Here is a 15,479-nt window from a genome sequence, read left to right on the forward strand (position 1 = left end):
ATCCGAGATGATCAATATTCTCTACAAACCAACTATGGTCGTTCCCACGTCTAGAGAACAGGCAAACGTGGGTTCAGCACACCACAATCCATATTCTCTCATTTAAATAAAGGCATCAAATGTGCAGAAGCAGTCGACCGATCAATTTGAACATGGGAGGGAATAACGCTCTACCGCAAACGTGTCATCTCATCTTGATCACGAAAACAGCCCAGGACATACTTAGTTCGCTATTCGGTCGTCTAGAACATAGTAAAGTTAACTATCATACATTCCTACATTCCAACAGGCCTCTGCATTCGGAAGACCGCTACCATTAACGTGGGAAAGCTAATCAATACCAGCACAGACTTTGCATACACTAACACATTCTAGAAAACCCCTCACAAATTTCTTCTATCATTATACTTACAATTAAATCTTATGATCTAGGTCTCAACTGAACGGTATTCGGCAATGAGCGAAGTATTGGAAATACACTCTGTTGAACGCTGTGGCTCTGGAAATACCTGTACCTTCCTTAGCACTAGAGATACTCTTCTCTTCGCTATCACACTGCCCCAAGTTAAATCCACACACCCCCTACAACAGCACATAGACATTTCCTTTACCCAAACAGATATACTTTATAAACCTGATCCTCAAATGCGGACATATCACACACCCGCCCGATGAATTTTGAAAGTCACTCGGCTAAGGAACGCAGTGTGACCGGTATTTGCAACTCCCTCACGCCACTAGATATTTATCCAGTATGTGTAACGTATTCTATCTCGATACCATGTCAGATGTTCTGTTATATATCACTGAGTTAAAGGCGATGAATCATTGAGAAAGATCACAGCCACAAGTGAACAGTATCTCGAAGTGAGTCACCTTTCTCGAACCTATCTGCTACAGTAAAAATCCAACATGGTCTTAGTCAGTCCTTACACATCTTGCAACTGCTCCCATTTCTACAGCTTTGCGCATGTGATCATACAATTTTAAGTCGGGACTAAGCAGAAGTCGAACAAAGCCATATCCACCATCTTCTGCAGCCCGTCTAGAAACAGAGCGAACTGAGTTACTGCGACAGGGCCATGTTTCGACCATTCGGCGGAAATGCGCGCATTGTGGTGCGTCCCCAAACTACATACAAGTACTATAGATCCACGTCCATTCAAATCTATAAGCCCAAGATCATGGCATCGTTATACTCTACCCCCCCCCCCCCCCCAGCAGACAAAAATTAACAACTATAGAAGCTCAAATAACTTCATCTGATATAGAACTCACATAGACGCCATTTACCGCACGTTGACGCAAAGGTGCGTTGGGGGTCCAGAGCGGAGAGAGAGAAAGAGACAGAGAAAAGGAGATAGAGGGATATTTCGCAATGCTTCCCAGAGTAGCACAGCGTGCAGCCCTAACGGCATACTTCGCCCCTCACTTAATTTACCCCTCAAAATGCAGAGAGTAGTTTAAAGTTTCATCACCTCTACTCTAGGAGAACGATCGTATCCCACGTACTATACTGTAAATCGCAAGAAACGCCCACTGTGGTCATGTTTACTTGTTTGAAACACTGTTTTCTAACGCGCTTCGTACACTGCCAAACATTTCTTTTTTCTGCCACGACTTCGACCTCTATGTCACATCCTAAACTGGCATTAAGACGCTCTGATCTACGACCTCTCACAGAAAAATAGACATCACCCTATGTAAATCATATTCTTACCACAGATAGCATAACATTGAATTATTTTTAAATAAAACACACAACATAAGGAAAGTAGAACAGTTTCCCAGCGTTGTGGAGAGTTTCCAAACTATCATGCGAAAGTTTTTCATGACCTTTACATTTAAGTTCATATGTCGCCGTGACGGTACAGATGATGGCTCGACGTTCCATTTCGAGTTATTCGTAATCCTGCTCTCATGTACGCGATCGCTGTTTAGCTGCTAGCAACCTCCAGAAGTTGTCTCCCACCCACAAAACTTCTCCCCCAACTCAAACAGGCTATCTCACTCAATCATTATATGGCAACCGATGCGCGGATGTGATGCAAAAGATACCTTCGATGTACTGTAATATTAAGCACCAGACATGATAGTTCGAAGAATTTTACACTAGGTTCAGCACCGGCCATTGATGTGACAGCATGGCCCCCAATTTCAGTATCACAGCTAAACAGCCCCTTTTACATCACTTTATGAGTATGATTACGAATGTGGGTGGATTACTGTGCAGTACATGCATTTATTGTTAATTCTCGAACACATACATGATCAAAGTGCATTAGACAATGCTCTACATATTTGTAACATTTCGAACATAGTGTTTAATTTACGATCTATCTCTCAGCGTATGGAAGTCACAGAGCATTCTCCCCGTCTTAGGTAAAAGACCAACCTCACATGGTCATTGACCAACACACCCTGCAGCACCGTTAGAGAATTATTCTCCAAGCGATCAGAAGAAGAGCGCTACACTCCACGTCTCGTGAATGAATATAGCTCTCCAAGTCCCAGCCCAGCCAAGTGCGCGAGATTTCTCGAGATGTTACCATGTCGAGGAGCTTACACTCCTTATCGATGTGTAGTAACAGATTTCAAAGTGCCGTAATGTAATAGAATACAGTTAAGAAGAACAATAAAAGACTTATTTTTTTGCGCGATGGAGTTCGAGACGAACTGAGTTGGATACATTTTTAGCTATATCAACGAAGCTATCAATTCTAAATTATTGTTCTAGAGTTTAGGATCTGTACTTGGAAGGTATTGGTAAGATAGAGAAAATAAACACACACACTCCTAAGACTGCGACGTTCTGCACTTAAAAACTGGCTATAATGTTAGACCGGATACCTTTCCCCCCTATCAGACATACATCCTTCTTCACAGTTTCTTTACGCTGAACTATCTTGTCGAATGGTAAAACATTTGTTGTGCATCATACGAGCGCAATATAGCTTTGCACAGACGTATAGTGTCCACTGTTCACATCCAATCGCGGTTCAGAAATTATACGATGGCTGCATTAGGCCTACATAAAATGATAGTTACTTGCGCGGGATACATCCTACAAGGAAACAGATAAACGCAAAGCAGCAGTATCCGATATGTGAAAATTACAAATCATTCCGTCACTAACTTGTAAACGGCGCATCACTCGGACAATGCGCAACACAAGCTCTTACCGTTAAGTTAGTTATGACACTGAAGTCTCGATTTTACACCCAAGATGCGACAGGGGCGATCGCATAAATGAAAGCTCTTTAGAGGAGTGTGTCATGTTTCTTCACACATGAGATGGAAGTCCTCTGATGACCGACAGGTTTACCGTTAACGAACGCAAGTAGACAGTGTTTTAAAACACATACGGAACACGTAGCTGTATAAGAGTAGAACGCAGGCTATGTCACGTGACTGATGCATCCGGAATCACTGGTACCTCAATAGACACACTGTATAATGCAGTCACAATGCGAAAAAAATTGACTCCCTCCGTTATTCCCTTCGTTTCGATGTACACGTTTTCCAGGATTCCTCCTGTTGCAGCATACTTGATCCGATATACAAATTGTTTGGTGCAAACCAGAAGATAGCAAAGTACTTCCTCAAGTTCATCGCATTAGGCTTTATATTCGGTCGATATACACCTATTCCCTGGTCACTTTTCGCAATTCTATCGATTTGAGGTCAGATCTGTATATGCGATCATGACATAACATCTCGTTCAGTCTTCTAAAATTGATTGTAAATGTAGAGACATACAGAAAGCAAAGTCAAACGCTCTCCGAATGTGGAAGTGACTTGACACAGTCGAGTGCAGTGCTATATTATACGTCCTGATCAATGCATTTGGGCTATGTGGTGGCATCTCTGCTACTCCAAATATTACATTAGAAAATAAGAAATTGTATTGTGCTGGAGAAAAGATAGAACTTCCTGTATATCAATATAGTTTCAAAGTTCAGAAAAATTTATTCATACAAAAAAGACAAATATTCAAATTAAAACAGACAAACTTTAAATAGAATTATTATTCAGAGTGGTATTAAATTATATATTGATATGAAAGATAGTATTGGAAGTGTTCTTGGATTTAGTGGTGAAACTATTGAAGCTAACAAAAAAGTTATTGCTGGGAATGTTCATTAAATTATTCTCTATGAGTTAACTAACATTATTTTTAATTTAGATGATGAAATGTTTGTGTAGCATATTGATCATTTTCGTAAAGAAACTAATATTATTGCTTCATTCAAGCCTAATACTGAATTTGGTAGACCACTAATTCATGAACCTCATTATTCTGTGTATGCCCCAACTTTTGACACCATACAGGATTTAGAAATTACTATAACTGATTAAAATGATGATTTCATTGACCTTAATGCTGCTACTGTAGCAGTTACTTTAGAAATATCTTAATAAAGTTTTTTCCTTATTAGATGAACGACACAGACATCTATCAGTTCTACTCATTCCCTGTGAATGGGCAATCAAAAAATACTCCTAAAATAACAGAAATTAACAAAATATAGGAGATAGATGACTTCATCCTAATCATGCTGAACTGTACATTAGCTTCAGTATTATTGAAGCTGATGGTACAGATTACCCAACTTATGATGGAAAATCTAATAAAAATTAACTGATAATTATGTGACAAAGCTATCTGATTTGATAACCATAAAGAAAGAAAATAATCAGTAATGTTACATACAGACTAGAGCATCCTTTTATTTCATCATCAGTTTTGTTGTATTTGAATTCGTACCTTAAAGATAAAACGAAAGACTCATGAAATGAAGTGTTATATCTGCTAAATATTATCTGTGTTTTCTTTGGGAACTATTAAGAAATTTTACTGCAAGGGAAGCTTACTGTAATTTTCACTTATATTTCCAGTGCTGCAGATGCTTAGATGAGCTCACTACAATGATGCTGGGGTTGAAATAAAAGATACACTTCTAAACGAAGATAAAATTGTTGTACAATCTGAGGAAATTTGTGTACCTGTTGTTAAATATGTACCAAATTATGAGCTTGAACAATGAGAAAAATCCTAAAGTTCCTATATATTTCTATGAACTACAAACTACTGATGTTTCTTGTTTAGGTAACAAGAAAAACTTGTATATAAAAAATAGAAGTAATGAAATATTTCCTCAAGAAACTTGGTATTTTGGTACACCAAATATTTATCTGAAGGTAAATGATGAATTTGTTGGTATTAAACGAATTACACAGCTGAAAGGCATTTGTTGACAGAAGTCCATTTAATTTTGTAATGAAATATTCTATCAATGCGATCAACATGACTTGCAGAAGGAAAATCGTTATCACTCAGAAGACTACTGTAAAATTGTGTGTGGTATTCAACAATAAAACACAGGTCACAATCGCCTACATAATTATGTATGGGAAGAAGTATCTCACATTTGAATATTAACTTTCAATTTTCAAGCTGAAAAAATAAATATTTAATGATATCTGAGTATATTCACTATAATTTTACTGAATTGTTCTTTTTATGTAGATTATGTTAGCATTTTGAATTTAAGAAATCGGTTAATATTTGGCTGAGAAATTAACAAAAATTTCTGCCCCTTGCCCCTGTAACTTATGCAGCCTAATGCACTACCCTATTCTGCAGATAACGGTTTCATAAGGGCATCGATCCTATGCTAAAATTCCATCAGATTCATTTACCTGTAAAAATAAGAAAGTTATAATAAAAACAAATATCATTCACTTTAAACTTGGTGCCTCTGACAGAGTATAGTGGTGATAAAAACTGTCAACAGACGATGTTGAGGTAATCTCCATTTAAATTAATATCGAACATACCTCATTTTAAACACAAATTATTCTATTTTCAATGTTAATTTGAGTACTGTATTTGACATTGCATGTTATTTATATTTAGCCTCTTCAATTAAAATACAATAATGCAAAGAGGGTCATATATTTAGATCCAAAATTAACTGTTGAAAATACCAGGTTTTTGATTGAATTTCAAACTGCTGTCAGGAACTATATATACAATGTCCAAGATTCTTTACTTCAACCAAACTCTACTACATACAATGACTGAGGGAAGTGTGTATAACCAGAGGTCAATGTAATGTGTAAGGTTACCATTTGACTAAAACAACCAACATTGTCCCTATAAACCTAATAGCTGTCCAGATGAATGGAGCCTCCATGTAGTGCCATATACATAGGGTCAGAAAAGTCTGAAACACAGAAGATTTGTGGAGGGCTATGAGGGGGGGGGGGTTTGTTTTGCACTTTTTGGTAATGAAATTTTTGTTTGTTTTCATAATAATCTTATACCTGCTAAATAAGAAAGAATGAGGAAAGTTTAAGTAATAAATGTAATACGTTTAAATTCTTTTCTTAAATTGATTTTTTCTGAAAAAGGAATGTACAAAATGAAAATGTTATCACTTCTTTCCCCTTAATTTTATACTTATTTTATAATACAATTTATATTGTTTCCTACATGAAAAAAGTCAGCCAGAAATAGGTATTACCTTCAATTTTATCGTACTTTAGCATCAAGAGTTTCATATGACTCTCACCCAGCACTATGTAGCAACATCAAGATATTATTTTACATGCAAAGGCTGCATAGAGAGTAATGAGAACTATGATTTTTCTCCAAACTGATTTTATTGTGAAATCTTCAATACAATCGCCCACACTATTTATGACCTTTTGCCAACTGTCAGGAAGGCGTCATATACCATCTGTGTCTGTTTCCGTTGATGTCCCATGTTGACCACTCTATCACGTGCATAATGTCTTCTCTGGTGTTGTACCAGATACTTCACAGAGGTTCTTGCATTTTGGCAAAGACATCGTAATTGCAGGGACTCATGTTGGGTGAGTATGGTGGATGTTCCATACTCTGCTATTGTCAGTGGCACATGAGTTCCTGAACAGCAACACTGGTGTGGCATCGTGCATTGTCATGCAGAACGATGGGATGCTGTTCCATGAAATGACTTTCCTTTGGCTTGAGCACTCGACAAAAGTAGTGTTGCAGGACAATGTGGTAGTAAGCAGTGTTTACCATCACCCTTGGTAGTAGAGTGTGATGCAGTATTAAGCCATCAGTGTCATACGCTGCAATGAATATCATGTTTACAATAGTTTCTGTAGAGGAAACCTGGGATGCCTCCATTCACTGGGTTGGCGTTTCAAGTTCGATACGTATGAGCGGGCTCAGATTTCATCGATAGTGATGATGTGTCAAGGAAAGTTGTTACTTTGGTACTGGCCCAACAAATCCTGTGTGATGGCATAGCATTGCAATTGTTGCACCTCATTTTCATAGGGTATCCAACATGATTCAATTTTGTGGTACCCCAGAATGTTGCTCAGAATGTGGGGCTCAATTTTGTGGCATATTCCAACTTCTGCTCCCACGACATGCGTTGTCTACCGGCGATTAGCGTCCAACAAGGAAACAAGAACTGTATTGTCATCCACATATGGTTGTCCTGTACAGGAGCGATCCTCCACAGCATCTCTACTTAATCTGAATGCTTTAACTCTTTGTGCGACTGTCCAGTGTGGCAATGCCGTGTCACCATACTCTTCACCCAGTCCCTTGAAAGATTCTTGCATACTCCGACCTTGTGACACTTCAATTCTGTGCCAAGAACGTTACCCTGTCTTTGTAGACATGATGTTACGGTGGTTGCACTGCTATTATGACGTTCAACCGTCTACACACTGCAATAGATTAACAGAGTGTTGTCCCCTTTCGCTGTACAAACTCGTCACACAGGCCTCCATTGTGTCAACGCAGATGGCAGCTCACTGAATCACCAGTTTGACACTACAGCACTGTTACAACTACTTTGTATCCAGCCCTTGTACCATAGGCATGCTTTTATTGTTCAAAGTGGAAACATTTTGTATTTTCCCCTCTTACCTGGTGCAGATTCCAGAGCAGCTTCCTGTGGTATTTTGGTGTACTCAAGCACTCTCTCCACTGATGTCATCTGGCTGACCACCTCAGTCATCTGCAGAATCCCATGCTGGAGCAGGCACGTCAGAATGAGTGACTGTGATATGGCCAAACCCACACCAGAACCACCGAATGAACCTAAAAGTTATACATGTATACCAGACTGGGGCACTGGCCATGCCATCGCAATATATGCAGTGGTGGCAGTACAAAATTTGTTTAGTGAGAGGAAGATTCCGAAATTGGCATTTTTTATACAACTAATTCTGTGAAGTTGAGAATGAGTCCTATTTCAGAAGAATTTGTGACAGGAAGTGTTTGTAACGTAATCTATGTATAGCAGCTGATAGGTTCAAATCAGTACTTTTTTGAAAGGTAACTGCTTTGATAGCTAAAATGCAAACATACCTCATTATCATAATCAAAGTTCATACCTTGCATTTTCACCATGAATATGGATACCACTTCTTTGATTCAGTTATCTCACATTACATTCCCATATGGTTTAACAAAAATACAGTTTAATAAATATTGTGCACTTCATAATGTAATTCCTCACTGTATAAAAATGTCTGGTAATAGATGTCTTCTACAACACAAAAAATAAACTAAACAGGGGAGATAATGTGAATATTCGTTAAGTCTCCAACTAAACTTACAGTAACTAATTAGTTGTTGACTGAAGTCTGCCAGTACACATTAATGTACAGAGGGTCATACAACACCTGAAATGTAATAAATGGGGGGAAAACCACAACAAACAAATTATTTTAGTCCTAACTCCGTCAGAATAACTGGTACTAAAACATATTAATGATAGAATACCATATGTCATATTTTTTATTTCTGATTGAAAATCTTCAAACTTCGAAGTTAATTCTTTTTCAATTTTTGGTTCTAATTACTAAATATATTGATTTTTGATCTAATATTTTTATCTTATTACTATGATTAGATAATGCTTCACTAATAATTGATAATCTTTGACTTTTTCTAATTTTCCTTTGTATTTAGGATATGACTTATGGTCAGAAATGACCTTTTATTAGATTAATGATTTTATTAAAGTTTTAAACATGTGATCAAAGTTTTAAGACAAATAAACACAAATGGCCTAAAATAAATTTCTTAAATTCTGTATTCGTTCAATATCACAATATAAATCATTTATTCCCAAATGATTTCTCAATTATTTTGGTGTATTACCAGAAAACAAAACAAAAACAAATTTCATATTTTCTGATTTATAATAACAAATCCACTGATTGCCAACATGATCTGATGTATCTAATTTAACTACTCTGCATTAAGTAATTTTTAGATTAATGGTTAATTTGTAATACATGAATGCCCCCAAATTTTAAATTTTTAATTGTTTAATTAATTCTTCTATCTCTAAATTATGTAAAGGATTATTACATTTTTAATATTTATTTTATTTTTGCTTCTGTCAGTCTCTTTCCTTTATTTTCTATTTCCATGTTCATTATTGCATTTGCAGAGGCTGCAGATCCTCTTGTGAGTGAGTCACTACTTGCTAGATATGGTAATATGGCAATAGTAATGATAAGAAGCAGCCTTCATGTTCTGTTATTTGAGAATCTTGTTTCTTTTTCATTAGAAATTCAATAACTTTTTTACAAAAGAATTGTATAATGTAATAAGTACATCTCCAACTGTTTTCTTAACTCCTTCTGTTTTGAGCATCATTTAAAAATTAACATTATTATTCATCTCATTGTTATTTAATTTAATATTAATTGATTTTGGTTTCATTTTATTACGAGGACCGATCAGAAAGTAACCTCCGGTTGATTTAAAAAAGACACCAAGTTAAATAAAAATATTTTAATATATACATCTTACAACTACATCTTTGCACTATTTTTCTACATAGTCTCCATAGCGATTGAGGCACTTATCGTATCTCTTCACAAGCTTTGAAATTCCTTCTGCATAAAAATCACCCACTTGTGCCTGGAGCCAGCCTGTGACCGCATCTTTGAGCTCTTCGTCGTCATCAAACCGCTGTGACCCGAGTCATTTCTTCAAATGCACGAAGAGGTGATAATCACTTGGCGCCAGGTCTGGGCTGTAAGGTGGATGGTTGATAACGTCCCACTTGAAGGACTCAAGAAGGGCCGTTGTTCTGCAAGCAGAGTGAGGACGGGCGTTATCGTGCAAACAAACGATACCGGAAGTCAGCATACCACGGCGTTTGTTCTGTATAGCCCGTCGTAACTTTTTTATTGTTTCACAGTACACGTCTTGATTAATGGTCGTACCACGTTCCATGAATTCAACCAACAACACCCCTTTGGCATCCCAAAACACCGTTGCCATCAGTTTTCTGGCAGAAAAATCTTGCGAGGCTTTTCTTGGTTTGATAGGAGAATTTGAATGTGCCCATATCTTTGATTGTTCTTTTGTCTCAGGGTTCACGTACTTAATCCAGGTTTCGTCACCGGTCACGATACTGTTTAACAATGGTTCTCCTTCGTCCTCATAACGTGACAGAAAGTCTAATGCAGAGGCCATTCTTTGAGTTTTGTGGTGGTCGGTAAGAATTTTGGGCACCCATCGTGCACAGAACTTACGGTAACCCAATCTTGCTGTCACTATCTCGTACAAGAGAGTCTTAGAAATCTGTGGAAAACCAGTAGACAACTCCGACATTGAGAAACGTCGATTTTCACGAACTTTTGCATCAACTGTCTGAACGAGTTCGTCAGTCACCAATGATGGTCTACCACTCCTCTCTTCATCATGAACGTTTTCTCGTCCACTTTTAAATAAACGTACCCATTCACGGACAACTCCTTCACTCATAACTCTTGGTCCGTACACGGCACAAAGCTCACGATGAATAGCTGCTGCAGAATATCCTTTGGCTGTAAAAAACCTTATGACAGCACGCACTTCACATTTGGCGGGGTTTTCTATTGCAGCACACATTTCAAACTGCCACAAAAACTAAACTAGCGCAGGTACGACGTTCACTCGACCACGGCTTGATGCCGACTGACCTGTTGAGTGCGTGAACGCACAGATGGCGTCGCTACTCCCCCCACAACCCGCACTGTGACCAATCGGAGGTTACTTTCTGAACTGCCCTCGTATTTGGAAGTAAAGTATAAGCAATACTAAAATGTTGCCAGAATGAGATTTTCACTCTGCAGCGGAGTGTGCGCTGATATGAAACTTCCTGGCAGATTAAAACTGTGTGCCCGACCGAGACTCGAGCTCGGGACCTTTGCCTTTCGCGGGCAAGTGCTCTACCATCTGAGCTACCGAAGCACGACTCACGCCCGGTCCTCACAGCTTTACTTCTGCCAGTATCTCGTTTAATACTAAAATGGTTCTCAGCACTATGGGACACAACATCTTAGGTCATCAGTCCCCTAGAACTTAGAACTACTTAAACATAACTAACCTAAGGACATCACACACAGCCATGCCCGAGGCAGAATTCGAACCCATGAACATAGTGGTCGCACGGTTCCAGACTGAAGTGCCTAGAACCGCTTGGCCACCATGGTCAGCTAAACAATACTAAAGTTTTTCATTTATATAGACTAAATATTAATAAAGAATTTTTATAAATCACATACTTAATGACTGGTGTGACTACTCATACCTAATTTTCATTTTCCATTCATTATTGATCCAGCTTCTGTTGCAGCCAGTTTTTCAGCAAGACAAATCTCTTTGTTTTAGCATTTTTCCAAAACTTTATTATCTCTGTAAAATGTTTCATGCTTTTTCACAAGCTTTGTCTAATGGTTTACTTCCTTTATCTCCTCTAGATAAACTTTCTTCTAATCTTGGGTCAGGGCCACAGCAATTATAACCAGCAATAAGTAAGTCCCTTCATATGTACTTTCTCCAACTGTTAAATTATCACTATTACATTTTACTGATACTTTTCTAAAACTTTTAAATTTGCCAATAGGTTTTAATCAAAATCTTTATCTATGCTATTGTCGATAAATTGTAGCATTCTTTACCTATTTTTATATTCGATTATTCTTCTTCATTTTTACCTTCTTTATGTCTTCAGTTTCTTTATTTCTGATTCACTCAATGTATAATCATGATGTGAACTTTTTATTGTTTAATTGACATGATAAAGTCAAAATTTTCTAAATTATGTTGATGATAAGGAACAATTTTTATTTTCTAACTTCTCTGTTCTCTCCAGTCGCTTTTAACACATTATCATGTAGTCCCTTGATTGCTTCTTTGACTGGTCTGATTGCATTGGTAACTGGTTGATGTCCTTTTTTAAATTTTTCATATTCCATTCTTGGTTGTTTTTTTCCATTTTTTAAATTCTTCTCTCAATTGTTCTTTCATTTCTCTGTTTCATCTAGCTTTTTAACAACTTCTGGGTCATATTTTGTAAATATTTATTAAGGATAAAAATTATCAATTACTTTTTTAAGCTCAATATTTATGTTCAGTGTTTATGTTAAATGTTTATATTCAGTGTTTATATTCAATATTCATGTGTAATGTTTAAAAAACTGCCTATTGGCTTCTGTCTCGGGTTCTTTGGCCGACGTTCATCTAATGATTTTTCTGACGTTTCGAAAGCACGAGTGGCTGGCATTGTCAAAGCTTCACCCTCCATTGCCGGTGGTGAACTGGAGGCGAGCTCGCGGCCGCAGACTATATGTACCTGGCGCGCCAACGTCCGAGGGCTTCTCCGCGGTCATTTCCGGTGCGGTTCTCCTCTTGCTACCTGCGACGGTCGTTCGCTGCAGTACGGGAAGACAGGATCCGTTTACCTTAAGGCTTTCCTCTTTCTTGTTGAAACTGTTCGCGTGTTTTTGGATTTCTACAGCTTCTCTGAACAAGCGCGTATGATAGTGCTTCTCTACAGCCAGAACTTCCGTGTCGGCGAATTTTATTACGTGTTCGGTCTCATTCAGTGCGTGCTCTGCCACGGCCGATTTCTCCACCCGCCCCAACCTGCAATGCCGCTTATGCTCTTTGATCCTGGTGTTAACGGATCGTCCAGTCATTCCGACATAAACTTTTCCGCATGTGCAAGGTGTACGGTATATTCCCGACATTGCAAGTGGGTCTCTTTTCTCCTTCGCCGATCTAAGACACTCTTTGATCTTCCTTGTTGGTTTGAAAATCGTCTTTACCCCGTGTTTGCGCAATATACGGCCGATTCTGTCCGTCACTCTGGGATGTAAGGCGGAAAGGCCGTACCCGGCATTTCTTTTTATGGTCCCTTACTTCGCCGAGTGTTTGGCTCTGTTACACTTCTAATGGCTCCAAAAAGCTCTTACATGCATGTCTCACCACGAGCTATTTCACGTGGAATGGCGATATCTACGAACAGCTGGAAGGCGTCGCCATTGGTAGTCCTCTCAGTCCAGTGGTGGCCAACTTCTTCATGGAACAATTCGAAGCACAGGCACTGGACTCGGCGACTTGCAAACCTAAGGTGTGGTACAGGTACGTCGATGATACTTTCGTGGTGTGGAGCCATGGTGAAGAACAACTCGGTGAATTCCTGAGACACTTGAACAGCCTCCATGCCAACGTAACATTTACCATGGAAGTAGAAAAGGACAAGAAACTGCCATTTATAGATGTGCTGGTCACAAGGGACGGCGAAAACCTGGGACACAGCGTGTATCGAAAACCGACACACATGGACCGATACCTGCACAAACTGTCAAACCACCACCCGAGCCAGAAAAGAGGCATGATTAGTACGCTCGTAACGAGAGCAGGACGAATATGTGAGCCTCGACACCTCAAACGAGAAATGCAACACCTGGAAACTGTTCTGAGGAGCAATGGGTACTCCACAAATTACATTAGAAGTGTAACAGAGCCAAACACTCGGCGAAGTAAGGAACCAGAAAAAGAAATGTCGGGTACGGCCTTTCTGCCATACATCCCAGAGTGACGGACAGAATCGGCCGTATATTGCGCAAACACGGCGTAAAGACGATTTTCAAACCGACAAGGAAGATCAAAGAGTGTCTTAGATCGGCGAAGGAGAAAAGAGACCCACTTGCAATGTCGGGAATATACCGTATACCTTGCACATGCGGAAAAGTTTATGTCGGAATGACTGGACGATCCATTAACACCAGGATCAAAGAGCATAAGCGGCATTGCAGGTTGGGGCGGGTGGAGAAATCGGCCGTGGCAGAGCACGCACTGAATGAGACCGAACACGTAATAAAATTCGCCGACACGGAAGTTCTGGCTGTAGAGAAGCACTATCATACGCGCTTGTTCAGAGAAGCTGTAGAAATCCAAAAACACGCGAACAGTTTCAACAAGAAAGAGGAAAGCCTTAAGGTAAACGGATCCTGTCTTCCCGTACTGCAGCGAACGACCGTCGCAGGTAGCAAGAGGAGAACCGCACCGGAAATGACCGCGGAGAAGCCCTCGGACGTTGGCGCGCCAGGTACATATAGTCTGCGGCCGCGAGCTCGCCTCCAGTTCACCACCGGCAATGGAGGGTGAAGCTTTGACAAAGCCAGCCACTCGTGCTGGTGAGACGTCAGAAAAATCATTAGATGAACGTCGGCCAAAGAGCCCGAGACAGAAGCCAATAGGCAGTTTGTCAACAAGTGGCCACGAAAGCCTTAACAATTTTGTAATGTTTAAAAGACTCTTAACCATTTCCCTGTATTTAACATTTCTAATTTTTCTTGTCATATCCATCATCATACAACCAAAATCATTATTTCAATACTTACTGCACATTTCCTTAAATTGGTAAAATTTTACATCACCTCCAACAAGTTCATGATAAATATAATTTACATTTGTGACACCTTGTGTCAATATATTAAAAAAATTACGAATTTACTAATTGGTTTGTTATTTAACTGTAGCCGGGTTTTCAAGAATGGAATCGACAAATATAAGAACCTAATTATTTTGATTGTCATTTAATGGAATAATATACTCAATATTTTGAATAAAAGGAGTAATTTTTCATTAATTTTGTCTTCAATTTTTTCACTCATCCTCATTAATTGTTAGTATTTTGGTGGTTCTAACTTTTGGAATGAACCTGAAAATGTTTAATTTTATTCCATTTTAAGCATTACAGTGCTAGAATGTAATTAGCAGTCAGTAACATTGCCTGTCTACAGTCACTTTGGGATATTATTGAATATCAAATAAAAGCTGGTAAAAGTTTACTATTTTGATTTTTTTATCTTTTCCAGAATTCTTATTTTTAGTTCTCAATCTGTCATTTATTTATATAATTTTTATTAAAAATATCTGGATCATGTTTTTAAACTGAGTACTAAAGCATCTGTTCGTAAAGAAAGATTAATAGTTCCTATACAAGAAACTTATGCATTAGTTCGTTTTTATTCAACTTTAACACCAAATATTATACTGAAAATAATAAGTTATACACCAAGAAATAATAGAAATTCCTGTTGCTCAGTATAGTCTCAAACATTTGGAAAAATTTGTTCATCTACATCTACATCTACATTTATGCTCC

At 38.4% G+C, this 15,479-nt stretch overlaps 1 protein-coding gene across 1 annotated transcript in view; it reads right to left on the bottom strand.

The window, feature by feature from the left end:
- The window catches only part of LOC126456357 (ATP-binding cassette sub-family C member 4-like), a 246,976-nt gene that overhangs the window by 51,463 nt on the left and 180,034 nt on the right, over positions 1 to 15,479 (bottom strand). The window contains exon 16 of the mRNA XM_050092111.1: positions 7,940 to 8,113. Coding sequence (XP_049948068.1) covers positions 7,940 to 8,113 — 174 coding nt within the window. The remainder of the gene's footprint in view (positions 1 to 7,939; positions 8,114 to 15,479) is intronic.

This window comes from Schistocerca serialis, chromosome 2, assembly GCF_023864345.2.
Source record: "Schistocerca serialis cubense isolate TAMUIC-IGC-003099 chromosome 2, iqSchSeri2.2, whole genome shotgun sequence".
Taxonomy (NCBI): domain Eukaryota; kingdom Metazoa; phylum Arthropoda; class Insecta; order Orthoptera; family Acrididae; genus Schistocerca; species Schistocerca serialis.